At 55.6% G+C, this 27350-nt stretch overlaps 1 protein-coding gene across 1 annotated transcript in view; it reads right to left on the bottom strand.

Moving 5' to 3' along the window:
- Nucleotides 1-502: 502 nt before the first annotated feature.
- The window catches only part of TAB1 (TGF-beta activated kinase 1 (MAP3K7) binding protein 1), a 32949-nt gene continuing 6101 nt past the window's right edge, over nt 503-27350 (bottom strand). Inside the window, exons 2-11 of the mRNA XM_049626391.1 lie at nt 18754-18890; nt 18254-18407; nt 11960-12046; nt 11290-11428; nt 10372-10485; nt 9666-9777; nt 7362-7506; nt 5575-5797; nt 4374-4530; nt 503-2315 (exon numbers count right to left, since the gene is read on the bottom strand). Of these exons, the coding sequence (XP_049482348.1) occupies nt 2108-2315; nt 4374-4530; nt 5575-5797; nt 7362-7506; nt 9666-9777; nt 10372-10485; nt 11290-11428; nt 11960-12046; nt 18254-18407; nt 18754-18890 (1476 nt within the window). The 3' untranslated portion in view covers nt 503-2107. The remainder of the gene's footprint in view (nt 2316-4373; nt 4531-5574; nt 5798-7361; nt 7507-9665; nt 9778-10371; nt 10486-11289; nt 11429-11959; nt 12047-18253; nt 18408-18753; nt 18891-27350) is intronic.

The following is a 27350-nucleotide window of genomic DNA, read 5'->3' as shown; positions in this document are numbered from 1 at the left end:
GGGCAGTGTCCTAGTGACCTGCAGCTCTGTCGGCCACAGCACTGCCCACAGGGCCTAGAGAACGGTCACCCTCTCCGGATGTGCGGGGACAGGGATGCCGGACAACCTAGCGCTCTCCCCTTGGGCGGTGAGGCTGGCAGGCCGGGTCCCACCAGAAGGCTGGGCCTCGCATCTGCGCTCTGCCACCGCCCGGCAAGCGAGCTGGGGCCGCCGGCTGCCGACGGGGACGGGGAGGCTCCACTTCCCGAGGCCGCGGCAACGGGAGGCCTCAGTAACTGCACTTTTTTTTTTAATTTTTATTTTTAGAGAAAGAGAGGGAGGGAGCAGGGGAGAGAGAATCTCAAGCGGGCTCCACGCTCACCACGAGGCCTGACGCAGGGCTTGATCCCACGGCCCTGGGATCAGGACCTGAGCCAAAATCAAGAGTCAGATGCCCTACGGATGGCGCCAGCCCGGCGTCCCCGAAGCACTGTAAACGCACGTTGTGCAAAACCACCAGGAATAAAGGCATATCCTTTATTGCAGTAAAAAAGTGATTCTATTTCTAGAACCAAACAGCATCACAGAGACATTCCGAGGAGCCTGATGAGAAAAGAACGCTCTTTGTTCGCAAGCCCTTGTGTCACCTGCGCAACAGACACAGCTCCGTGGTCAGGGTCCCCGCCAAGAGGCGCCGGTCCTCCTCGGGCACGGCCCCCTCGGAAACTGCCCCCTGCCCCCCCCAGCGCAGCACCCTGGGCCCCGCTCGGCCGCGGGGAGCACCGCAGAACGAGCAGGGCCTCGGCACTGGCCTCCGATCATCCGGAGTCCGGGCACCCTGGAGACCGCACGCGGCGGCGGTCCCTGGTGAGCTGGGTCTGGGGCGTCGTGGGCCAGGGGCCTGGGAGCCGGGGCAGGGCAGAGGGGTCCGGGGAGGCCTCAGACCCCGGAGAAAAGGTCTGAGTGCGACTCCATCACCCACTGTGGGAGTCGGGAGGGCTGTGGGCCTCCTGCCTCCTCTTCCCCAAGCGGGGGGCGGCACTCCCGGCCCACAGCCCTGGCGGTGGCCTCTGCCCACCGACAGCAGAGAGCATGTGTGATACGGTCTCAGGGCCTGGGCCGGTCTGCTCCTGTCCCTAAGTGTCTGTCAAAGCGGTGCGTGTCTCTGAAGCCCTCGGTCACCCGCGGCAGCTGGTATCCAAAACCTCTTCCCTTCTGGAAGTGTTCCCCACTGTTCTTTCAAATGAGCCCCCAGGCCTGACTCGTGACCTGTTTTTTCCTTACAGCCGATAGAACTTGTCGTTGGCGGTAAAGCCGGCTAATTTTAGCAGCTCCCCGGTCCGGGGCCTTCCTCGGCCCGGGAAGGGAGACAGCAGAGCCAGCTCACCCCGACCCAGGGCCTCCCCGTTGCTGGAGGGGTCTGACGAGAGCGGCCACCGTCCCCGCTCGGTCTGCGCGCATCCTGCCCCCTCTGGGGGGCTCCTGTTGGATCAGTTCCCTCTCGTTCCTTTCCACCGGACCTGCCCCTGTGCAGGCCACCCCAGGCTCCCGGCGCTTCCCCTGGTCTCCCCGAACATTTGCTGCTGAAAACCACCCGGGCAGGCCCAGGGACGGGGGCAGGCTTTGAAGGTGCAGATGCCAACCAGGGTTCCACGCCGGAGGCTGAAGAAGAAAGGGAGGGGGGGACACCGCCCACTGGTGAGGGGGCAGTCGCAGTGGCCACGGGCTCTTCCAGGGGAGGGTGGTGGCCTTGAGAAAGCCGTGGCTGCCGGGCTCGTGGCATGCAGGGTCGCAGGAGAACTCCCCACGCTCCGTCCCAAGTGGCGGGCTTGTGGGCCAGCGCGGCTCCTGCACTGAGCCAGTGTTCTGAGACCGCAGTGGTCCTGAGTCTGCCCGAGGAAGTGGCCTCCAGCCCTCTGTGCGGTGACAAGTCTGCACTGGTGCTCTCTCAGAGAATGTTCCCTGCAGCACCAAGCACTGTGGGCTGAGAGTATGGTGCAGGCTCAGGACCGGGCACACCGGCCCCCACGGGCACAGGCAAGTGGTAGGAAAAGGACCATCCCGCCCCAGAGCTGGGCCCCCTTGCCCCCATGCAAGGTCCTGCGTGGGCCACATTCCCCGGTCAGGGCTATGGCGCCGTCATCACACTCTGCTCGCCATGGTCCACGCTCCAGAGACGGTAAAACTCGGCAAAGTCCACGTAGGGCTCGACCCGGCCATCCTCCCCGGGCGGGAGCGAGTGGGCAGGCCGGGAGCGGAAGAGGCCCCCGTCTGAGCTGGAGCTGCTGCTCTGGGTGTGCGTGTTGGTGGACTGCAGGGTCAGGGTCGGGCTCTGGCTGTGGGGACAGGGGAGACTCAGTCAGGGACCCTGGCTTCTACCCTACGACAGAGAGGCCCCTGCCTCAGCCGGCCCCTCAGGCCACAAGAGCCAGACCAGCTAGAGGTTCTTAGGAGCTACTGACAAAAAAAAAAAAAAAATCAAATGTCTTTTCTAAGCTCTAGCTATAGGTGGCTACTTAAGTTAACTGGAATTTGGGGCACCTGGGTGGCTCAGTCGGTTGCAGGTCTGACTTCGGCTCAGGCCTGATCTCACGGTTCGGGAGTTCAAGCCCCAAGTCAGGCTCTGTGCTGACCGCTCAGAGCCTGGAACCTGCTTTGGATTCTGTGTCTTCCTCTCTCCCTCGCTCTGCTCTTCCCCACTCGTGCTCTGTCTCTCTCTCTCAAAAGTAAACATTAAAGGGGTGCCTGGGTGGCTCAGTCGGTTAAGCATCAATTTCGGCTCAGGTCATTATCTCATAGTTCCTGAGCTCGAGCCCCGCGTCAGGCTCTGTGCTGACATCTCGGAGCCTGGAACCTGCTTCAGATTCTGTGTCTCCTTCTCTCTCTGCCCCTCCCCCACTCACACTGTGTCTCTCTCTCTCTCTCTCTCTGTGTCTCTCTCTCAAAAATAAACATTAAAAAAAAAAAAGTTAACTAGAACTTAATAGAATGGATCACCCGGTTCAAGGGCTTGATGGCCACACACCCTAGTGGCTCCCGTACAGGACACGGGACGTTCCCACCCTCAGAGCCGCACTGAGCTAGAGGGGGTCCATTCCAGCTTCTCCAGATCCCACTGATCACAGCCAGGAAGGATTCTTCTCCCAAAAAACTCACTCACTCCTTCTCTCCCTCACACTGGCTGGGTAGGGATGGGCCCCTGTCGTCAGAGCTCCCTGGGCGGCCCCACCCCCACCCCCCGTCACAGAACGCCTAACAGCCGGTATCACCTGCCCTCCCGCCCTCCTGCACACTCCCAGCACTGCCCAGCCCCCAGCACCAGCCCGCCCACAGTGGGCCCTGACTAGTGCTCAGATGCAGGGCCCCGAGGAGTCAGAGGTGCGGAAGGACGGCTGGCTCTCCCGCCTGCCCTGTGACCACTGCTATCACACTCTGCCTCTGTGGGCACCGCTCACCCTGCAGGGGTGGGGGGGCCCCGCTCCAACACACTCGCGATGCCTGCCGCTCAGCAGCCCGGCAGGACCCCTGGGCGCACAGGGGTGGGAGCAGGGACACGTGGGGGCGGGGAGATGGGAAGGCCCCCTGGGAGGCAGTGGCCACTCCCTCCCAAAGGGCCTTTCCGATTGGCCGCATCCTGCGAGTGGGCTGGTTGTGGCATCCCTGTTATTCTGTGCTGGGCTGGAATGTGGAAACCGGAGCCCTGGGTCCCCTGGCGGGGTGGGGGGTGGGGGTGTGGACATTCCACGGAAGTAGGGGGTGGGGAGGGACACCAGACCTGTGAGGCAGGTCTGTGGTGAGGAGGGGCCAGCCCACTCACCCCTGGGCTCCCGGCCTCCCGCTGCCTCCACCGCTCCTCCTGCTTTCAACTAGACAACTCCCTTTAAAGCTAAAATGAGACACTTCAGTCAGAGCACCGGCTCTGGCAAGCAGCAAGCCGGGACAGGCCAGACAATGTCCCCCAAGCACGACGCCACCGGGGAGGCAGACCTGCATCGCGTGCTCCAAGACGGGCAAAGATGAGAAAAGAGAAAAGAACAGAACCTTCCCATAAGTGAAAACTAATCTGTGGGACCCACAGGAAAACACGACCAGCGGGCTGCCTGCATCGGCGACCCGTCTCCTCCCAGCCCCCCTCATCTGCTCTGCTCCTGAACCTCCACCCCTCCCAGGCCCGGCTTCAGTGAGCTGTGGGAACCCGCAGGGCTGCGTCCTCCGGCCTCTACATCTGGGGGAAGCCCGGGGAAGGGGCCGGGGAATTTGAGAGGTACGGGACACTAGCGCACCCCACCCAACGTGGCTCGGCCGGGACTCGGCCCCACGGCCGTTTGTGTCCAGGTCCGAGGGCCCTCCCGGGAGGCGGGCCCGAGGGCGCCCGGGGTGAGGTGAGGGCTTACTTGGTGAGGGTGGGGGTGGCCTCATCCAGGGTGGAGGCGCTGTGGGCCCCATTGACCAGCTGGCCCTGGGAGGGCATGACAAGGGAGAGGGTCACGCTGGTCTTGCTGGTGCTCTGGGCGCTGGAGTACGGCACGGACACGGGATACACGCGGCCTCCTGTAGCTCAGAGAGAGAGAGACCAGTGGGCTGCAGGCAGCAGCTGGGGGCGGGGGGGATCCCTGGGGTGGTGGGAACAGGGCTACTGCAGGGCCTAATAGGAACAGCGTCTGAGGGGCCGAGGAGGGAGGCTTGGCTCTCTGCCCCTTGGGACAGCGAAGGGACGTCTGTCTCACGGCAGACTCTTCCAGGCGGGCAGGGGGATCCTCTCGGCAACAAAGCACGGCCGCTGCTCAAAGCGGGAAGAGTGAGTGCCGAGCAGGCTCAAGGAAAGGGTTACTGCCCGGCTTCCCACGACGCTTTCAGCCAAGGGGTAGGCTGAGGTCGGCCCAATGAAAATATGGTTGCAATAACAACAAGCTAGAGAAAACTCCAGTAACCCCAGTGTCCGTGGGAGAACAAATCCATCTGTGCTGCCTGCGCGCTAAGGCTGGCTCGTTTCAAAAAAGAAAAGGAAGCGCAGCCCCTAGGAACCGATGGTCGGGACACTGAGCAGCGCTGGGAGAGACACAAAAAAGAACCACCGCCTCTCTTCCCGAGCGAGCCCACTGCAGAATTACAAAGGCAGAAAAGAAAGCATCTCGCCCCACCCCCGACACTGTCCAGGGTCAGAGCCAGGTTTCGGGGTACCCTCTGACCACAGGCCTGACCTCGCCTCTGTCTCTTCCTTCTAGAACCTCAGTTCTTCAGTAGAAGGGACGCCATCTGTCTCTAGGGTTGTAGGGACTAAAGGAACTACATGGGTAGAGTGCCAGGCACACACCAGTGGCAGCCGTCACCCCTGTTATGTGGCTTCGAGGCTTGGCAAAGCGCTTGTCCACACACTCAGGTCTTTAGGAGGTAGGCGGGCAGGTGCTATAATCCACATTCACAGGCAAAAGGGAAAAAAAAAAAAGCTGAACTCAGCTCGGAGAGGCTTAAAGTCAGAGAGCCCGGATTGTAGCCAGGCCAGGCCTCTGGCTCCGTGTCCGCTGTCGGCAGCAAAGCCCCCCACAGCCCCAGCCGGCTTCCTCCCACGGCCTCCTGTCCACGCTGTGCGCATACCTGGGGCCGGGGACGCTGCGGGCTGGCTCATCTCGCCTAGTGGGTAGCCGAAGTTCCTCACCAGCAAGGTCATGTCCTCGTGCCTGGGGCAGAACTTGGCACGCTCCCCGCCACTGGCAAAGGTGTCACCGTGGATGCGCTTCACCCGGTCCACCACGGCCTGGGCCACCGCATCCAGGGAAGTCTGCTTGGCGAACTCAGTGTCGATCATGGCGGCGATCTCCTGGAGGAGGGGGGTGAACCTGGTGAGGAGTGGGGTGGGGCCCCTGGACTGTGGGCCACAACTCCAGAGCCTGATCAGGATGCTTACGGGGCATCAGCCAAACAGGTGAAGGAAGTCACCACCAGTCAAGCCTGTAAGCCGAGCTTTTCAAGGTATTCAGGATAATTCTTCTGGAACTTTCTCATTAGTAAAGGTGTGACCTTGTGATTTCTCCGAGTATTGGCCTCCACACCAAAACAATGGGGGCTAATGTCCACCTCGCTACGTTTTTAAGGGAATTAAAAAACACAATGGATGGGAGGACATTCTGGAGACCACTAAAAAGTGCCGTATGAATTGTCGTTATTACTAAGCTTCCTTTCCTGGAACTTACTGTAGGCTATGATATGCCGTTTATACTAGAAAGTGGGAATACAGAGTGAAGGTGGGCCCTGTCCTCAGAGAAATCCACTATCCAGTTTTTTCTAGAACCCAGCAAAAGCCACTAGATAATTCTATGGCAAAAACCAAAACTAAAAAATCACACTGACAATAAGATCACAAACACAAACTCCTCTACGGGATGGCTGGCCAGAGTCTCTTAGAAGTAAAGTAGGGGGGCTGGGGCAGGTCACAGAAAATGACTGAGCCCCATCCGGTGTGGGCTCGGCTCTGTCGCTGTCACTTCAGGCAAGACCCTGAACTCTGTGAGCCCCAAGTTCCTTGCCTCAATGTGTCAGTGAGCCCCTGCCTCCTGTGTTACAAGGCTACTGGCAGGGACGATAAGACAAAACAGGTGAAAAATCTTGAACACGGGTTATCAGGAGACAGGCATGAGTTTTCCGCGTGATTTTTAATTAAAAAGGACAAAGTAGAAAAGATTACTTTCCTATAGGAATTACAAATGGAAGGAGAAACACAGCCTGAATTTACTATCCAAGGTCAGGTAAAGGCAGCCTCCCTGCAAAACCATCCTGAAGTGACTGTCTCAAAGCCATGCTTTAGTGACAACGATCTGACACGTGTGTTCCAAGTGCAGCGAAAATAAGCAGCTCCCACTGGCTGGGGAACCTATCACACCTGGCCCTCAACACAATCCCCAAAAGCTAGGTGTTATCACCCCATCTCGGAGATGAGAAGCAAACTATAATCCGGGGGCACAGCTCAGAGGGGAGGGAAGGGGAGGGAGGGGAGGGGGCCGAGGGAGGCTGAGGCACAGGCCACACCCCTCTGGGCTCTCGTCCTCCGTCCAGGGCCCTTCCCAGACAGACTTCAGAACAATTTGCCCATGGACATTCACTTCCTTCTCTCCCTCTTCCCTTCCGGCTGTGCTCAGCGCCGTGGGGACCGACCCTGCTTCAAGCCCAGAACAAGCACAGCTTTGGGTGGGACGGGTGTTCTTGGAGCTCTGAGCCTTTTCTCCCCCTGGCTTTGAATGCAGAGAAGCTGTCCAGGGCTGGCATTCGAGAGCTAGAGCTCTGGGTCCCGAAGCACTTTGGAGCCAAGCAGAAGGGCTGGCTGGGCCCCCGGGGGAGCTTGCCACCCTGCGGGCCGGCTGGCAGGGCTCTGCCCGGGCCCGGCTCACCTGGTTGGCCTGCCCAGGCCCGTGGGCTGCCTCCAGGGCCTTGTACAGCCCCTCCGACATCAGCACCAGGAAGCCGGTCACCCCCTCCAGGGGCTGTGCACCGTGGATCTCGGGTTCTGCAATGATAGGCTTGGACTTGGCGGCACTGTAGGAAGAGAGTTGGGGGAGAGCTGTGCTCAGAAGGGCCCCCAGAGGACATTTTTCTGCTAAGGGCAAGAATCTACCCAGAATGTAAACTAAAACGCACATCTGACAAGAGGAAAAGAAACAGGAAAGAGAAAACCAGGAAAACAGACCTGTCTTCTGAGGGTGTCTTAAAGGAAAAGCTCTGAGGGCCAGGAAAGCGAGTGGGGCAGCTGGGTCAGGACAGCGAAGGTTGGGCACCCACTCCCGACCCTGGTCGACATCTCCTGTCCACAGAGCCTGTGCAGTGGCAGTGAGGACGGCGAGAGGGGGTGGATCGCTTTCAGAAGCCCACTCCTCCTGGGCTCCTCCAGAACAAGTATCCCAGCCGACTCAGATGCCACGTACGCGTCCCCCCCGCACTGGGACCCTTAACGGAGGCGCTGGCAGAGTCAGCGAATGTCACAGAACTCTAACACGTGCGTGTGCGCACGGAGCCAAGCAGAAGGGTTCCCGGCAACAGCACTCAGAGGAGCAAAGTCTGGAAACGTCCTGGGAGCCCATGAGTAGGGGCCGGTGAGGTGAGCGCTGATGCAGCCACACTCTGGGACTCCGCAGCCCACACCCCGCCCTCAGGGACAGAGCAGCGGCCCCCGTCAGGGAATAAGTGAGGTGCGGCGCTCTGGAAAGCAGATGCCAGCACTTGGGGGTGCTTTAAAAAGGATGCTTTCGGGGCGCCTGGGTGGCTCAGTCGGTTAAGCGTCCGACTTCGGCTCAGGTCATGATCTCTCAGTCTGTGAGTTCGAGCCCCGCGTCAGGCTCTGTGCTGACAGCTCAGCGCCTGGAGCCTGCTTCGGATGCTGTGTCTCCCTGTCTCTCTGCTCCTGCCCTGCTCATGCGCTCTCTCTCTCTCAAAAATAAACATTAAAAAGGATGCTTGCCCCGTCCATGCGCACGCACACGCGCACGCACACACACACACGCACATGTGCACGTGCACACGATACACAAGAAACCAGCAGCTTCTGGGGAAGGAGTCCGGCCTTGCGGCGGGAGGAAAACTTACTTTTCATTGTATACCCTTGGCGCTATTTGAATTGTTCTAAACTACAGGTGTACCTTCCAATTAAGCAAACAGAACTCCTAAGCAAACAGAACCCCACAAATCAGAGACAAAAGTTTCCAAACTCAATTGCCTAAATTTGGTGAGAGTAAGGAGTTTTAATTCCTGCCTTCTGGGCCACGACGAGCCTGGCTCTGACGCCAGGGTGTTTGGTATGATTCCCCCATGGCTCCCCCATCAAATACTGCGATGGCAACACACACACGCACACACAAGCCTATTTTCCCAGTCAATGTTGAGGACGTTGCTCTGGATTCAGGAGGCCTGGGTTCGAGTCCTGCCTCGGCCCCCTGCTAGCCCTGTGACCAGGCAGGCTACCATTTCCTCACAAGAACACAGCTTTGGGACAACAAGCTCACGAGACCTGAGTAGGGACTGAGTAAGAACGCACGTAAAGAGCTGGGTACAGGCTTGGTACAATGAAGGCCCACGATCATCATCGCGGCCCATCTGCTGCTACGAGCACTGGGTGGCACCCACAAGGGCAGTGTCCTCCGAGGGCTGTGTCCAATTTGTCTCACACCTCTGCCCCGGCCCCAGCCACGGACAGCACTGACCAGCAGGTCTTTGGTCCATCCCTATCCACACCAGGCAGCTCGTGCCAACACTGGCCTCTTGTGTCAGGCCCTGTGGCATTGGTCGCCACGCTTGGCTTTGACCCAGCTCCCCAACACGACCCAGTGTGATAACCCTGCTTGTAACCAGAGTCCGGACACCAAGATAAGGGCCTGAGCTTAGGATCCCCACCGTAAGTTCCCGCTTTGCTGCTCCTGGCAGCACCTTTTAAAATAACCACTTAGAATTAAGGCTTCCAAAAGCAGTGACCTCCACCCCAACCACCTTGAAAGGAACAGGTGCTTGCTACCCTACGCTAGAACCCCAACTCCTGGTTCGTTGGGTTTATTAGGGCCACACGCCAACATCTCTGGGAGGAAGAAAGGTCTTCTTGGGCTCTGAATTACCTCAAACTACGTTTTGTCCCTAGAGCCTAAAGTCTGCTTTTGCCCAGGCCCTCTGGCCTTACAAACAAACGGGGGGCAGCTGGATGGGCCACCTACCTCAGTAGGTCGATGTCAGTGTAGCCGTACTTGACCTTGTAATCCCCGATGCGCCTGGTGCTCTCCTGCCCACAGATGACCCCCACTTGCTTGATCTTTCCTGCATCCAAACCTGCCAGAGGGAGGACAACAGGATCCCAGATCCTGTCCGTCATGAAAAACTCAAAGGAGGGGATCCAGACACAGCCACAAAAACAAGGCAACGAAGACCCAGCGAACAGAGAATGAAGTCACACCAGGACGCCCTGGAGAGCGGCTACCCCGAAGCGCCCCGGGGTCCCCGGAGCCCAGCCCCATCAGAACGCCCCCTCACTCAGCGGCCTGGGCTGCAGAGCTCCCTGGGAATTTGGGGGGAGGGGGCAGCTAGGCCGAGGTGGCTGCAATCCTGGGCCTCCTTTGGCCTTTCAGTCTCCGCCGATCACAGAACCTACCGCACGCTCACTACTCTCGCGAACATTTGACACATACGGACTCCCGACCCTCACAACGCCCCAAGATAGGTGTTACTATGATTCTCATTACACAGATGGGGAAACTGAGGCACAGAAAACTTAGGAAATTCTGCGTATCACCAGCTAGTAAGGGGCAGAGCTGGGATCCACCCCCAAGGTCACGGCCCAAGCAAGCCCTTCACGCCTCTCTCTACGTGGACACGGGAAGAGGACGCAGGGGCAGCCGCGGAGGGGTCGGCCCTACCCTCGCTCACCCAGCTGAGAGAGGCGGAAGAGCTCGTCCTCGTTCTCCGTGGTGTGGTCCACGTTCAGCTGGGTCACCTGCAGCCCGTCCACCGTGGATTTGCATAAAAGGGCACGGTTCGTACCTGCAGCAGAATTTGAGCGGCTGAGCAAAGTCTGGGTGCAGGGAGGGGCAGGACACGTTGAGCAGAGAGAGAAAAGTCAGGCATCTCACCCAAGGAAATCCTTGAAGCGAGCAAAGAAAATAGGCTTAGACCACTGGGGTGAGTCACCAGTCAGGGCGTGCTGATGATATTAAGGAATTAGGTTAAACTTTTCCAGTGTCATCCTAGGATGATTAGGATTTTAGTAAGAGACCTTTTCTCTAGGGAGACATACTGAAATATCTACAAAGAGAAAACGACATGATGTCTGGGGTTTGTGGGGACAAAGGGCTGCAGAGGAAATGAGACTGGCCCCAAGGAGGTGATCGCTGTGGCCGGGGTATGGGCACACGGGGGTTCGCTACATGCTTATCTTTTTACATTTTTTAATTCTGTCCACAATGAAATCTAAATATCCCTGTGGCCCCTCACCCAGCCCATCTCGCCGCCCTTTGTGGGATGCCGAGTGGGTGTTCTAGAGCCAGGCAACCTCTTCCTGAAGAGGAAGCCACTGAGGCGACCCAGAGAGGCGGCGCAACTCGCCCAGAGTCAGTTGGGGCAGGGCGGGGACTAAAGCCGGGATGCCTGCCTCCTAGCTGGTACCTCCAGCTCCCGGGCTGGGACTGGGACGCTCCTGCGGAGAAACAGGGAGACATATCCAACAGTCTCAGGAGACGCGGGCTGGAGAGCTTACGTGTCTGGGAAGCGGACAGTCCAAAGAACACACAGACCTTGAGGCTACCTCTTGCCCAGCACTCCCCGCCCGGGGACGGGTAGGTGGCTCACCGACATTGGCGACATAGAGCCTGTTGTTGAGAAGGACCGCCACAACAGCCATGGCTCCTCCCGAAATCTCCCTCTCCAGTGCCTTGAGTCTTTCGAGGATCTTCTGGTACTGAGGAAGCAGCTGGTGCTGAGGGACACCCTACAGGCCGTCATCAGGGGGTCAGAGCAGGCCGGGTCCTCGGAGACCATCTCACCAGCCACCCCCTCCCTTCGAAGGCAAGGATCTGAGGTCCGGGCCAGGATGAAGCCGCACTGTAGCCCCAGACAGGCTTCTTGCAGGAAAGCCAGACATGACCCGACTTGTGCCGTCAGTTCTGAAAGTGCCGGTGGGTGATGTGAGCGGGTGGGTGACGAGGCTACGCACAGGGTGAGGTCGGGGACTGAACTGAAAGGGCCTTTCCTCATATTCTTCACTGCCCGCCCCATGCTGGGCCGGAGTGAAGCTGCCTGCATGGGCCAGGGAGGCCTCTTGCAAGGGCCCCTGCGAACGCATCGTCCCCCAGTCCCTCAGGCAGGAACGAGTCTGTCACCCAGTCCCCTGAATCCTGCTGCTCTGGCCCAGTCGTGTCAGTGGCCTGACAGTGACATGGAAGGTAAGTCCTTGCTCCTAGCAAAGCCAGGCCTTGGCGTGCTCCCCTCCCCCCCGCCGGGGAGCAGGCCGGGGGATTACCTCTGGCAGCTGGGACTGGAGGCTGGCCTTCTCAGCCAATGCGTCATCGATGGACTCCAGGAAGCTCCTCTCTACCACATCAAAGGCCTGGAGGCAGAGGACAGGGAGGGGTGTCAGGGCACAGGCCAGTTCAAAATACCACCGTCACCAGATACTGAAATGCGTCCTATTAATAGTGACAAACTCTGTATTAACTGCAGGTGGTCACGTGATGCGGGCTTCACAGGGGGCTCTGCAAGGCTACGTCTCCTAGAGAGCAACCTCCGGCAGAGACATCAGCTCCACGGGGCTGGTCGCTGCTAAGGTGGCACCGTGGAGACCAGAGAGGCAGGAGGCGGCGCAGGAGTTAGCAGCAAGGATGGGAATCCGGTCACCGGGGGTGAAACCCACGTCCCCCACCCGCCCGCTGGGCAGTCTCCACCTCCTCATCCACGTGGGAGGCAAGCGCTACTCTGAAGGTGACGGAGACAATCCACCCTGTGCCCCCAAACCCCGGCTCAGAGTAAGTCTAGATCAGTGCCACCTAGTATCGCTACTGCGTCCTGCCAGTCCCTCGACGCCAGTCACACGGCTGCCTTTGAGCGGGGGAGGGTGCAGCCAGAGTCACTGGCGCAGGGCCCTGAGGCCACGGAGGCCTCTGGCCCAGGTGCTGATGCTGGAAAACGGCCGAGAACAGTTTTCGAGGAACAGGAATCCATCCTTCTCATCTTAAAGTAAGTGCCTCTGGACGAGCTTCCAACAAGAGGTGCCAGGAACAAGAGCTCCAGAACGGCCCACAGAAACCAGAACCGGCCAATGAGCACCCGCGAGGAGCAGGGCCCAGCGGTGCCGGCAGCCACCAGAGACTGAGCACCCGAGCCTCACCTGGAGGAACAGGATCGCCCTCGGTTACCCTGTTTCCGCCCGAGCTCAGCCCCCGCCCACTGCACCCGTGGGTCTGAGGCTGCATCCCTAACGCCCCTCCCCCAGAAGCATCTCCTCCACAGCCCACCCTGCAGGTCAAGGGGAAGGACCGCAGCTGGCTGGCTGCCCGTTCCTGCGCTCTGGGAAGGTGGGGAGCCCCTGTTCTCATAAAACAACTTTGTCTTTCTGAGTTGCTGCCTAGGCGTCTGACAGTGTGATAACCCTGCTCGTAACCAGAGTCTGGACACCAAGATAAGGGTCTGAGCTTAGGATCCCCACCGTAAGTTCCCGCGTCGCTGCTCCTGGCAGCACCTTTTAAAATAACCACTTAGAATTAAGGCTACAAAAAGTAGTGAGCTCCACCGCGACCGACCTGGAAGTAATAGGTGCTTGCTACCCTGCTCTTTTTTTTTATTTTTTTTTTTAACGTTTATTTATTTTTGAGACAGAGAGAGACAGAGCATGAACGGGGGAGGGTCACAGAGAGAGGGAGACACAGAATCTGAAACGGGCTCCAGGCTCTGAGCTGTCAGCTCAGAGCCCGACGCGGGGCTCGAACCCACAGACCGTGAGATCATGACCTGAGCCGAAGTCGGACGCTTAACCGACCGAGCCACCCAGGCGCCCCGCTACCCTTGCTCTTTATCTCCCGCTGGCTCTGGACTCAGGAGGGAGGACTGTCCTCCTCCCCAGGCCAGGGGCGCCCCCTTGCTTCAGGATCTGTAAGTAATAATAAATCTGTGACACTACCTTTCTGGGGCGGTACTGAGGCTGTGCCTTCAATCAAAACAGCCCCCACGGGTCTCACATCCCCAGAGGGGACATGTGCTTGGATGCTGAGGGAGCTACATGCTGACCCCGTGTCATCAGGTTATAATCTACGTAATCTTAATTCAATATCCCAGCTCTGGCTTCTCAATACCATTGGTGACAAGGATAGGATCTCCTTTTTTTTTTTTTTTTTTTAATTTAATTTGAGAGAGAGAGAATGAATCTTAAGCAGGCTCCATGCTCAGCACAGAGCCCAATGCTGGGCTCTATCCCACAACCCTGGGATCGTGGCCTGAGCTGAAATCAAGAGCCGGCCGCTGACCCAACTGAGCCTCCCAGGTGCCCTGCAGTCTGTACCCTGTACGATGCCTCAGGGCTGTGAATGGCTCACAAACTTCCTCTCCGGGATGGACAGGGCTCTCTGGGAAGGAAGCACTGCTTGCTGGCAGTCCGTGGCGTTGCTTGGCACTGCCTCTGGGTGTTGCCACAAATCCCCACCCTAAGTTGTTACGTTGTAAAAGATCGGACTCCCCTGCAGCGGCCAACCGGCAGGCCCCAATCTGAGGTGGCTGTGTTTCCCATTAGTCTCTAAATGAGACCCCACTGGGTGTCCGGTCTGGAGGTGACTGGTTATGATCGCACGCGAAAGCTGAGCCACAGTGAGCTAATAACTAGGACGGAAGGACTCTGCCTCTTTCCCAGCAGGGGCGCAGGCTGTATGGCCCTGTAGGCCAAAGAGAGTTCCCCTAGGTTAGTGCTGGAAAGGGAGGCTGGCAGCTGGGGCCACTGTGCTGGTGGTTGGGGCTGGGTGTTAAGCTTGGGCAGCCGGCCCCAACCTGTGACAGAGGCAACTCCACCAGGGGCATCCCGGCACCCCGGGCCAGCGCCTCCGGTGTTGCTGCCTTCCCTGCCGCTGTCGCAGATCGTCCCCTAACCCCACGGGATACTGACAGTCCCACCCCTGGCGTGGTAGAGCAAAACGCACCCTCGCTAAAAGCAGGGCCCCCGAGCACACGGTACCAGCTCCTCCCAAGTCCCCAAAGGAGGTTGAAAATTGACTAGACTCTTGTAACAACCCCGCTCACGCGGCTTGGGCCTTACTGGGCACAGTGGCATATTGCACCCAACTGCTCTTGCTACATTCCTGGGGCTGGGGGACTCTCCCAAAGGCACTGGTGAGCGCTGCGCTGGTTGAGGTGGACCTAACTCCCGGGAGATATACCGGGGCACCCTAGGGTAGGACGCAGCAGCCCCCATCCCAGGCGTTCCCTGCTACCGTCCGTCGAACTGAGATGTCCAACAACGACCAGTGTGAACCAGAAATGGAGACAGGGGACTATGCCACGCTAGCAGTGCAAGGTTTTCTAGAAAAATGTGCCCGAAGTGGGGAGGAGAAGGGTGCTGATTGGCTCTTCTGGGACTTTGGAACAGGCTCCCACCTGCTGTTTGCAGCGGCTGAGATGCGCCAGTTGGCTGGGTGGCCCAAGACTCTACAATTCATACTTCGTTAAAAACACAAAAACAAAATAAAAAAACCCAGGGTATTGAGGACCCATTTTATCAGGGACACCCTAGAGGACCCCTGGACTTGTCACCACAGCAAGGGGGCCAAATGTGTCAGGCCACAAGGGCAGGAGACAGACAAAATAAAAAAGGGGGTGGGCTCTGAGGAAGAGATCCCCGCAAGCTTGCAGAGCCCTTGGAGATAAGGAGAAAGAAGGTCCCGTGTCCTGACTCAGATTTTGGCACTGGGCCCATCCCTCCGTTGACATCAGAGTTCAGGCTCACCGTAAGCGGACAACCCTGGATGAGACACCTCCTCTCAGCCAGAAACCAGGATGGGTCAGAGGGTCCGTCATTTTGCTAAGTGGTACGTTTCCACACTCCCTGACCGTGTCCAACCCAGAGGAGGCACCCCGGGGGCCAGAATCTCAAGAGTTTTACTTAAAGGGTAAGCCAACCCCCCCCCCAAAGGCCATGTTGTTACAACTTATAGAAACGTCAGATACAGTACCACAGGCATTAGGTGGTACCAATGCCGTAGCTAGACACGAAAAAGAATTTTTCTGAAGCCCAAATCTCGTTTGCCGGTAAAGGTGAACAGGCCCCACTCCTCCCACAGCCAGGAACCCAACGGAGGGGCCCTAGGGGATACAGGGACTTCTGGGCCCCTTTTAGGTCCCCACTGAGGGGCGGCCTGCAACGCGGCTCCCTCCCGTACAAGATGACCCACGTGCCTCTCCATATTGGCAGCTCTGGAGATCAGGGACCCTGATGACTTCCTCTCGGGACAGCCAGGACCCAAGTTAGAGGCCTCTGCTCAGGTGCCGCAGACGCCGTCACTTCTTGGCATGGCCCAGCCCCGGCAGCAGGATCTGGGTCCCGTACCCTGACTTCTGAGAGGGGCGGCTACAAGGCCCCTGCCCAGGAACCCAGCAGTCTCCTGGAGCCTGTCCCTCCTCCAAGGGACAATTACCCGTATACTTCTCTGATTACCCACTGGGACACGTAAAAGAGAAATTTTACTGCTCTTGTCGACGCCTTCTGGGAACCCCTCTAAACATCAGCGAGGGGCACCCTTTACATTACAAGGCGTATCAGGCAGGCTACGGAAAGCGTTCGACCTCCATTGGATGTGACCCACCTGCAGCACAGAGGTTGGGCTATCGCCCCACATAAGATTCAAGGGCCGCTCACAAGTGTTAAATTTCTGGGCCTCAATTGGTCCTCTAAAGGCTGGGAAACTCCACTTGAGGTTAAACACTAACTGTCAACGCTTCTGCCCCCGCCATGCTGCGGCAAGCCCGCCACGGCCTTCGCACTGCGGACGTATACCTCGCTTGCCACTACCCTCTCCGCAGCCACACACGGAGCCCCCACGCTTCGGTGGGGAGGAGCCCGACAGCAAGCTCTGTAGCTGGCACAGAGGTCAACTCATCAGGCCCGCCAGCTCCTTCCTCCAGGTGGAAGCGCTGGCCGCCACGGACCACGCGTCCCAGGACTACGGCCTAACCGCGGCTCCCCCTGGCTGCCCACGGGCTTCCAGACCAGAAGGCTGCACTCCACAGCCACCCACTTCAGCCCCCAGAACATCGCAGTCTGGCTCCTTAACGGGCTTTGCTAGAAACAGGGGCCCTCGCCGACCGGAGCTGCCACCCTCACGCTTCTGATCAGATCGCGGGTAAGGGACAGCTCCCCACGTGGCTCCGCGCAGCCACAGAGGCCCATTCCCGAAAGCGGACAGGGCACCCCCAGGAAGGGGCCGACTCTGCGGAGGCGGGTCTTTCCAGAGGGCAGGAGGACATGGCTTCCGAGGTCCTCGGCCCCCTGCCCACGGGCCGTGAGGAAGTGGTGACGGAGGCGCCCCCAGCCCCGCCTGGGCCTCTAGCAGGCCGAGCTAGCCGCCGCCAAGAGCTGGCTGCTCCGTGCACGGCAGCGCCGCCACCGTCCGTGGCAGGGCGGGGCCAGCTCAGCTCGCTGGGCTCGCGGCAGCACAGTTGGCTGTGTAGAGCACTGCTGCCCGTGGCCGGCCTCTTGTCCGTGTCTCTGCTGACTCCCGGGCAGCTGCTGACAGGCTCGCGGTCCGGTCAGGCCGACGGCGGGGGGATGATTTTCACATCCCGTCTGGGGTGCTCCGTGTGGAGGGTACCGGGGCAATCAAAGCCTTTCGCACTTCAACACGAATGCTACCTCGAGGTGTTTTCCCTCGCCCGAATCCCAGTCACCATACACTTGGGGCTCTCGACCGGCTCCACCCACCCCTCAGCCCCCCGCAATCAGTCCTCAGCTCCACCGCGCCAGCCTTTCTTAGTTACCGCTTCTTCACTCTTTTATTCCTCGGCCTAATGGTCCCCAAAGGTCCTCTGTCTCTTTGGATCACGGGGTAGCTACCGCCACAATGGCCTGGGTGCGCTGGGCGCAGGGCTGTCCTGCTCTGGGGGCGCCTCTCACAAAACGCACCGCTTTGAATCGCAGATGACGTCCCCAAACCAAACGCTGGAAACTGCCGTTCTTTGGTCCCGGGAGGGGACGAGCCTCTTAGCTGCCGGCAGGTTGAATTCACTGGGCGGCTCCCTCCCTCCGTCCCCACTACCCACTTCACTACGACTTGTGTGATACTCGCACTGGTTTACTGCCTGCTACACCCACCCCGAACGCCTCTGCGGGTAGGAGCCTCCCTGTCTTGCTTTTCTGAGTACACCCCGCTCCCATTCAGGCCTCCCAACACCACGGACTCGGATCCTCAGAGCAAGGATCTCATTTTACTGCCCAACAGGGCATCCGGTGAATTTTCATTTCGGCCACAGGCCTCTGGCATTACTGGATGCCACGGTGGACTTTGAGAATCCTCGCTCCTTAACTTCCCGGGCAGTAAACGGCTCCTACGTGGACTTCCTCGCTGCCTGGGGCACCTGCCACTTGAAATGCTAAGCCCCGTGGCCACCGCTCTCCTCACACCCGGCCGCCGGGAGAGGCTCCCACTGCTGCTCTGCGGGAGAGAAGGTGCCGGCAGCGTCTTCGGACCAACCCCGGCTGACCCCGCACTTTGCGGTCGCAGGGCTGAGCTCCCGGGGGAGCCGCCCGGCCGGGGTCACGGTCGGCCAGCCTGACCCCCGCTACCTGCAGCAGCACACGCCGCACGTCCGCCTCGGTGTGTTCCGCGCTGAGCTGGCCCAGCAGGAGCTCTGCAGACAGCCGCTGGGCCACGAAGCTGGTCACCCGGTTGCCGTCATAGCCGTTGAAGACCCCGTACAGGAAGCAGTTGTTCTCACTCCTGACAGAGAAGGGGAGCGGCTTGAGACGGGGGGCTCGCAGAAGAGGGACGCCGGTTCCCAAGTGGAGGGGAGGAGGGAAAGGACTGGGGGAGACCAGAGATACAGCGGCGGTGGCTTCGGATGCCCACCGGGGTTCCCCCACTCTGACCATCATTCCACCCCGGCATGGCCTTCCAGGACACTCCCTGACACCACTGTAGCAGGCCCTCGGTCGGCCTGAGGTCCAGAAGTGCAAGGGACAGCAGGAGATGCCCCCCTGTGGGTCACAGCTCAGTGGCAAGCCCCACTCGGGACGGGTGCAAACTTGCCTCCGAGGCTCAGGAGGGCACTGCCGGCAAGGCTCACCTGAACTTGAGCCAGCTGTCCTCCGGTGGGTGGCTCTCGGTGCCCTTGCCATCAGCAGAGTAGCTGCGGTTGGAGGCTGAACCAACCCCAGAGAGGTGGCAGAGCGGCAGGTCGTCTGTCCAGCTTGGCTGCTGCTCCTGAGGACACCAGGAAACCAGAAAGTGTCACCTCCTTCATGAGGACGGACCCCACCTCACCTTCTTTCTCTTCCCCAACAGGAACATAGCAGCCCCAGAGCCCCACAGACGGTTCTGCTTCCTTCCGGAAAACAGCGCTTGGACGAACAAACACCTGCAGGAGGGTTTGCATGTTTTTATGGGTAGTCCACGATGCTGTTCCCCAGGAAACCTGGAAAAAACTAGAGTTCCCAAATTCTAGGCTCAGCAGTGGTTTCTAAGCACGAGCTGTGTTACGCAACACGAGCGAGACACACAAAAGCAGCAGTCTCTTGGGAGAAAGCTCTTTGGTGGCTCCCCACCGCTCCCTGCCGTGGCTCTGACTCCAACCCCTTGGGCACCAGTTAAAACTGGAGATTTCCAGGCCCAACCCCCAGAATGTCTGGTCCTGGTGGGGCCCGGGATAGCTGCGTCGCAGGCGGCTCCTCCCAGGTGGCCGATTCGGGAGGCCCGACGGCGCCTGAGAAACTGCCTTTACGAGCCAGCTTCAGTCATACGCCATGCCCTTGGCATCTCTCCCCTCGGTCCCTGCTCTGCTCTGGCACCCTCTCGCATCTGCTCCGTGCCACATCCCTCTCTCCCGGTACAAGTGCCTGCAGCACCTCACTCTTTTCCCTCTGCAAGAATATACTCCTTATCCTTGTCTAGCAATTCTCCATGTCCTTCAGAACTCTGGCTCAGGAGTCACCACCTCCAGGAAGTCTTCCTTCAGGAAGACCCCCTCCCGCTGCCACTGCTCTGGCTCGGCTGACAGCCCTTCTCATGCACTCCTCCTACACCTGGCTCCCCTACTCCTGCCTGCCAGCATCTGACTGCCTTTCTACCCCTTGGATCTCAAAACAGGCAGTCCGGCTTTAAACCTCACATACACGCGTGTGCACTTATGCAGAGCTGTCCAGGCCCAGCCCAAACACAGATTCTGAATTTCCGAAATCTCCTAGGAGTGCACTCCGAAGTCCCAGAAACGGCTCTGACACAAGGCCCAGGTGTGCGCCATTCTTCTCACTGAAAGCCTCCCCATACCAGGCTCCTATCTGAGAGCTGTGCCTGGTTCCCAAGAGCCTTCCCAGGACCACCCGGCCTGGAAATGATGGGCAGCGCCGAAGGTCAACTGCAAAGAGGGTAACACTTGGATGGAACGGAACGCTGTACTGAAATATTCAACAGGCACGTATCCTGTGCACAATTTCTTGTAAGGTCGTAGTAAGTCTTCAAAAAAGGATGTGAAAACCACTTCAGCAGGCTCTTGCAATCAGATATGCAAATGGCCTGTGGTTAGCTTTTGTGGCAAATTTTATCTTCTGTTTATTTACATACTGACAGTGAGTGCCTTTATGGCTTTTTAAAATTGCTTCGATGCTGCATTTATTCTAGCGGGTTCGTTCTGTCTTGCACCCTGGAGCAGCTTCTGCAGGGTGCAGGAGTTTATTTTTATTTTTAAATTAACATATAGTAAAATGGACTTTTTTTTGGCATGCCGGTCTATGAGTTTTCACACGTGTTTTGTGTGACTGCCGCCACAAGATCTGGGAAGAGCCCCATCATCCCAAAACGTACCCGTGTGTTGCCCCTTCGTAGCCACCCCTCCCCTAACGCCCAACAAGTAGACTTGTGCTCAATCACTACGTTTGCTGTCTTTTCAAGAATCTCCTAGGTGAAATTATGCAGTACGCGGCTTTTTTTCTTTTTATTGTGATGAAACACACATAATAAAATTCACCATCTTAACCGTTTTTGAACGTACAGTCCGGTGGTACTAAATACATTCGGTGTTGGGCGGCCAGCCCTGCCATCCGTCCCCATAGCTCTTTCCCTCCTTTTGTAAATCTGAAACCCTGTCCCCACTAAACACAAACTCCCCTCACTTCCCCAGCCGCCGATGCCCACCACCACCACACTCTAGGTCTTGTAAGGCATAACCTTTTAAGACCGGTTCCCCTCACTCCGCATGATGCCTTGGAGACCAACCCCCATCCCACCCCCCCCACCAAGTCACTGCGGGCGGCAAGTCTGTCCCTTCATCGCAGAGAGCCTCCCGTCAGATGGATGCAGAAGCCTGTCCACTCATCCACTGAAGGGCATCTGGGCTATTTCCAGTTTTCAGCAATTATGAAGAGAGCTGGCATAAACGTTCACGGGCAGGTTTTGGTGTGAACATAACATTTCACGTCTCTGGAGTAGGGATGAGACTGCGGTTTAATTTTGTAAGAAGCTGCCAATCTGTTTCCCAAAGCGGTGTACCATCTGCATTCCCACCGGTAACGGGCAAGAGTTCCAGGGGCTCCACACCCTCGCCCCGCCGTGGTCCTATTAAATGCAGACATTCTGAGAAGTGTGCAGCCGATCCCATCGCGCCTTTGATTTGCATTTCCCTAACGGCTAATGACGGTGTTGAGCATTTTTTTCATGCGCTTATTTGCCATCCACACAACTCTGGAGAAGAGTCTGTTGTAAGTCTTTTTTTGTTTGGTTTTTAGAGAGAGCAAGTGCTAATGGGGGAGGGGCAGAGAGAGAGGGAGAGAGAATCTCGAGCAGGCTCCGTGCCCAGCGCAGGGCCTGCCGTGGGGCTCAGTCCACCATGAGATCATGACTTGAGCCAAAATCAAGGGAGATGCTGAACCGGATGAGCCACCCAGGTGCCCATTATGCCAATCTTTTAATTGGGTTATTTGTTGAGTTCTGAGAGCCCTTTGTGTTCTTTGGACCAAGTCCTTTGTTGGACATGTGATTTGCAAGTATGTCTTCCCAGTCTGTAGTTTGTCATTTCATTCACTTCCTGGTACCTTTTGCAAAGCAAGAGCTTTTAGTTTTTATGAAGCCCGTTTTATCCGCTTTCTCTCTCACGGCGCACACTTCTGGTGTCTTAAGAATTCTGCCCAGCCCCAGAGACCTTCTAGGTTTTTCTTCAGATAGTTTCACGGTTTTACATTTAGACTTGTGATCCATTTAGGGTTAATCTCTGCATAAACCAGGAAGTTTCGGTCTAAGTGGTTTTGGGTTTTGTTTTGCACATACAGATAGCCAATTGTTGTAACACTGTTTCTTGAAAAGACTGCCCTGTCTCCATTAAAGTACCTCTGCACTTCTTTCAAAAATTAACTGGCCATACTTGTGTGGGTCTGTCTCTGGACTCTAGTCTGTTCCATGGATCCATGTGTCTATCCCTCCACCGATTCCATGCTCTGGATTACCATACCTTTATAAATCTAGAGTTTAAATCTGTATATAAGTCTATATTATAAAATCTACATTTTCTTTATAATCTATATTATAAAATCGGGTAGTGGGTTGCCTCTAATTTTATTCTTTGTCAAAACTGGTTCAGCGATCCTGGCTCCTTTGCCTCCCACGTAAATTTTAGAATTGGCCTGTCTATATCTACACGGAAGACTTGCTGGGATTTTGACTGGAATTGTTTATAGATCAATTTAGGATATCTGACATCCTCACCGTGCTGAATTCTGCAACCCACCAACATGGTATGTCTTTAAATTTACTTACGTCTTCTTTATAGGACATCTACACAATTTCACCGCAAGGGCTGAAAAGCCACTTGAAAACAAAAAATGTGACCAAAACCTAGCCAAAGAAAAGAAACAGCAAGAGCTGAAATTCTGTTCAGCTCCCGACGACACCAGGCACTCAGCACTTTTAGGTCAAGTGACACACGGGAAGAAAAATTGTCACAGTAACACAAATTGTTTCTAGCTGCAATCTCCACCTGTCTCATTTGAGAGTGACACAAATGTCTCTCTTCACATAAATGTGAAATTAATTAGGTCTTTGGACTCCACATAGGACATTATGCAATTATAGTGTATTCAATTAATACCAACATGTATTCAATAAACATCTACTGGGCATTTATACAAGGCTGACATCATTCTAGGCACTGGGGCCACAGTGCAGGACATAATTGAGGGTCCTTGTTTGAAGCCTCCTTTCTAGGGACAGAGAAACTTCCAACATGCTAATAAATATTATATATATCACAATACAATATTACAATACGATACATATTATAAAATATTTCAGACAGAGATACGAGCCACGGAAAAAATAATTAGGGTAAGGGGACAGAGAGTGATGGTGAGGGCTTTTAGATGAAATGGTCAGAAGAGGCCTCTCCAGGGGCCCCTGGGTGGCTCAGTCAGTTGGGCATCTGACTCTCGATTTTGGTTAAGGTCATGATCTCACGGTTCATGAGATCGAGCCCCACATTGGCTCTGCTCTGATAGGGTGGAGCCTGCTTGGGTTTCTCTCTCTCTCTCTGCCCCTCCCCTGCTCACTCTCTCTCAAAATAAATAAATAAACATTAAAAAAAAAAAGAAGAGGCCTCCCTGAAGAGGTGACCTCTGAGCCAGACCCAAATGATCACGGAGCAGTGGCCCTTTCAGAAAGTGGGAAAGGGGCCTTCCAAGCAGAGGAAATGGCATGTGCAAAGACCCTGAGGTAGCAAAACAAGTGTGTGAGGTTTAAGTAAATGCAAGAAGGCCAGCATAGCCTCTGCAGTGACCAGAGGGGAAAATGGCTTCTACCGTGTTCATATATATGCGTGTGCCTATGTGCCTAGGTGGGGACAGGGTAGGGCCTTCCTTCCATGCCACTGAAAAGAGTTCATTGCCAAGGAATTAATTATTTTTCAATGAACTGCTTTGTTGCCAATTATCGCCTAGGTCTTAGGTCTGGTTAGCATGCCTCCACTGTCAGAGACCTCACAGAGGTTGGGCAACTTGGCAAATAAATTTCCCCAAGAATCTTTTTCTAGGGTCTGTCTCCTGCCTGCAACTCAAATGAAACTAAGCAAAAGATTAAGCACAAAAGCATCTCCCCAGTCTGGAGGGTCTCAGGTCCTCCTCCTGAAAAGATGGGTCGAGACCACTATTCAGCACCCCGAAGCGCCACAGCTGTTTCGAAGCATGCAGGAGAAGATGTTCATTCATACTTTCTAGAATCCTATCTGTGATTAAAGATGAGATGAAGACGGGGTGCCTGGGTGGCTCAGTTGGTTGAGCATCAGACTCTGGGTTTCGGTTCAGGTCACGATCTCACGGCTTCCTGGGTTTGAGCCCCGTGTCTGCTTGGGATTCTCTCTCTCACCCTCTCTCTCTGCCCCTCCCCTACTTGCGCTGTCTCTGTCACTCTCAAAATAAATAAATGAACTTAAAAAAAGATAAGATTAAGAGGGATTGAACTTGACCTCTAGTAGGAAACGAACAATACAAATGCGTCGCCCGTGATGCAAAACCTGTCATCGATGCCACAATCACGAGACTCCCTCTGCCATTCCCTAACTCCCATGAGGGTCAGACACAGGCTTCCAGGGACTCGAATCTTTACAACAAATTCATACTTTCCAGCAAAAAGTAACTATTACCCGAGCAACGTATGGGCCCCACTTGACACTGTGAGATACACTCTGACAAACACTAATGAGAGGCTCTTTCGAGGAAGGAAGGAAATGAACTAGAGTAGATGACTGAGGAACTCGCCACCTGGGTGTTTCAAGGCACAAAAACAACTCACTCGCCCAATGGGCGCCCGTGACACTGCTCTCAGGGGCGGGCTGGTACCGCGCGGGCCACCGCAGCCACGCTCAGCTCGCAGGGAGTAACAAGCTGTCCCAAATCAGAAAGACTCCAGGACGGTGGTCCACCTCCTGACAAGCACCCGGTTCTTCAGACAGGATTGATGACTGGTGCCCGGACACCTCTATGATGTTAAGTGCTCTTCTTTGAAAAAATGATTTTCATGTTTTTAAATTTTATTTTTGAGAGAGAGAGACAGAGCACGCGCGGGGGAGGCACAGAGAGAGAGGGAGACACAGACTCCGAAGCAGGCTCAGGCTCTGAGCTGTCAGCACAGCGCACACACGGGACTAAACTCATAAACCGTGAGATCGTGACCTGAGCCGAAGTCGGACTCTCGACCGACTGAGTCTCCCAGGTGCCCCCAAGAGCTCTTTTTGAAATGTGATTTTCATAATGATGAACTAGTAATATTTTGGAAATATAGTTGACTCTTGAACAACGCGGGGGCTGGGGCACCAACCTCCCGCGCAGTCAAAAGTCTGTAACTTTTGAGTCCCCCAAAACTTAACTATTAATAGAGGCTACCTTCCACTGGAAGCCTTACCAACGACATAAACAATCAACACATGTTTTGTATGTTACATGTATTGTGTACTGACTTCTTACAATCAAGTAAGCTGGAAAAAAGAAAACACTAAGAAAATCATAAGGAGGGGAGCCTGGGTGGCTCAGTTGGTTAAGCGTCTGACTCTTGGTTTCGGCTCAGGTCACAATCTCACGGTTCGTGAGTTCGAGCCCCATATCCGGCTCTGCACTGAAAGCAGAGAGCCTGCTTGGGATTTCTCTCTCCCTCTCTCTCTCTCTTAAATAAACAAACAAACAAACAAAAACATTTAAAAAATTTAAAAATAAATAAAAAAAGAAAATCATAAGGAAAAAGCATACATTTATAGTACTATGTTTACCGAAGAAAAAATCCGCACATAGGTAAATCACTGTAGTCCAAACTCACGTTGTTCAAGGACCAACCACATATTATTTCATTAGCTGGCAACTGGTGTTCAGGTCAATGGCTGTGGATTCCAGTGCTATTGTTTATTTAAGGAGAGTCTTCGTCCGTTGATAATAACACTCAAGAAAACAGTACTCAATGGACACTTTCTTAACCTGCCAGTCGGTACTAAAGCCAGCATCTACTGAGTGGGGGAGACACAAGAGGCATTCTCGTTAAGATTAGAAACACGGCGAGGATGCCCACCTCCTCCGGTACCTAACACTGACCTGGAGGCGTGAGCTCACCCAATTAGATAAAAGAGGCAGAGCTTAAGAACCGGAGAAGTACAATTCCCTCCATTTGCAATTGATAGTATTTGGAAAACCTAAAGAATTAATTTGAAAACTCAAAAGAAGTCAGAGGGTGGCAGGATAGAAAAATCAAGACATAAAACCCAAGAACCTTCATACACGTAAAGAAGAGATTGGCATCGAGCCTCCGCGTGAAAATTCCCACTGGCTGTTGACTAAAATAACGGTCTCCCCCAACCGCACGCACTCCTATAGAGGATTCTTTTCAACCTAAACTGACTTTAGTGGGATTATATCCTACTGCTTTCATCTCAGCCTTCCAGCTTGTTGACATAATTTTGAATCTCACCCTTTCACAGATTAACAATCTCACTCAGCTGTCTATCCTGTGCAGCCAAGGCCTTCTACACAGCGTTCTGTGTGATCTCGAAAAACCTGCGACCAGAACAAAAGGAGTGGGAAGCCAACCTACTTCTTGCAGGAGGGTGTCTGCACCAACACAGGACGGAAGTAACACTTCCCCCAGAGGTCTGCTCTACTTGAAGGGCCAGATGTATTCTGGGGACCCCAAATGAAGAGGCTACTGACCCCAGAGGTACAGTCGCACAAACAAGCACACACTTTAGAACAAATCGACTGTTTATAAACGTGAAACTTGCTGAGCAAAGTCCTCCTTATTTCACACAGGCACTCTTTAAACATAAAGTTCCTAGCCACCTGAGTTTGGGTCGCTATTAAAAGATTACCCAAGGGGTGCCTGGGTGGCTCAGTCGGTTGGGCGTCCGACTTCGGCTCAGGTCACAATCTCGTGGTCCGTGGGTTCGAGCCCCGCGTCGGGCTCTGGGCTGACAGCTCAGAGCCTGGAGCCTGCTTCAGATTCTGTGTCTCCTTGTCTCTCTGCCCCACCCCCGTTCATGCTCTGTCTCTCTCTGTCTCAAAAATAAATAAATGTTGAAAAAAAAAAAAAAAAGATTACCCAAAAGTATCTTAAAATGTATCCACAGTGAGTGAGGCAAGGCCTCCCCTTTTCTGTCTTTCCCAGCCCCATCCACCTCCAAAGGCCCTGCTCAAATCCAACGGGAGCCATAGGCCCGTGTTTCCCAAACCTCCACCATCCGCTCACTATCTTCAAGAAATAATCTGCTTCGTAATTTTTCTTTAACCTGCCACATTTTCTTGGGGCGCCTGGGTGGCTCAGTTGGCTAAACGTCTGACTTTGGCTCAGGTCATGATCTCATGGTTGGTGGGTTTGAGCCCCATGTAGGGCTCTGTGCTGATAGCTCCGAGCCTGGAGCCGGCTTCGGATTCTGTCTCCCTCTCGGTGTGCCCCTCCCCCGCTTGTACGCGCGCCTCTCTCACTCTCAAAAATAAATAAATAAGCTTAAAAAATAAAATGAAATAAAATAAACTGTCACATTTTCTTTTACTCAAGTGACTTCATTTTGAACACAAACTTTTTCACTATTATAAGCAGAAAATGAGTATTACTTGCTGTATCTTGCAGATAATAAAAAATGAAAACAAAACAAGGTTATTAGATTCCAGCTGAACCTACTGCCTGCTGTAGACTCTGAGCTGGAGCCCT

Source organism: Panthera uncia, chromosome B4 (genome assembly GCF_023721935.1).
Source record: "Panthera uncia isolate 11264 chromosome B4, Puncia_PCG_1.0, whole genome shotgun sequence".
Taxonomy (NCBI): Eukaryota; Metazoa; Chordata; class Mammalia; order Carnivora; family Felidae; genus Panthera; species Panthera uncia.
The sequence above is the reverse complement of the archived record's forward strand: the minus strand, read 5'-3'. Positions and strand labels throughout refer to the sequence as shown.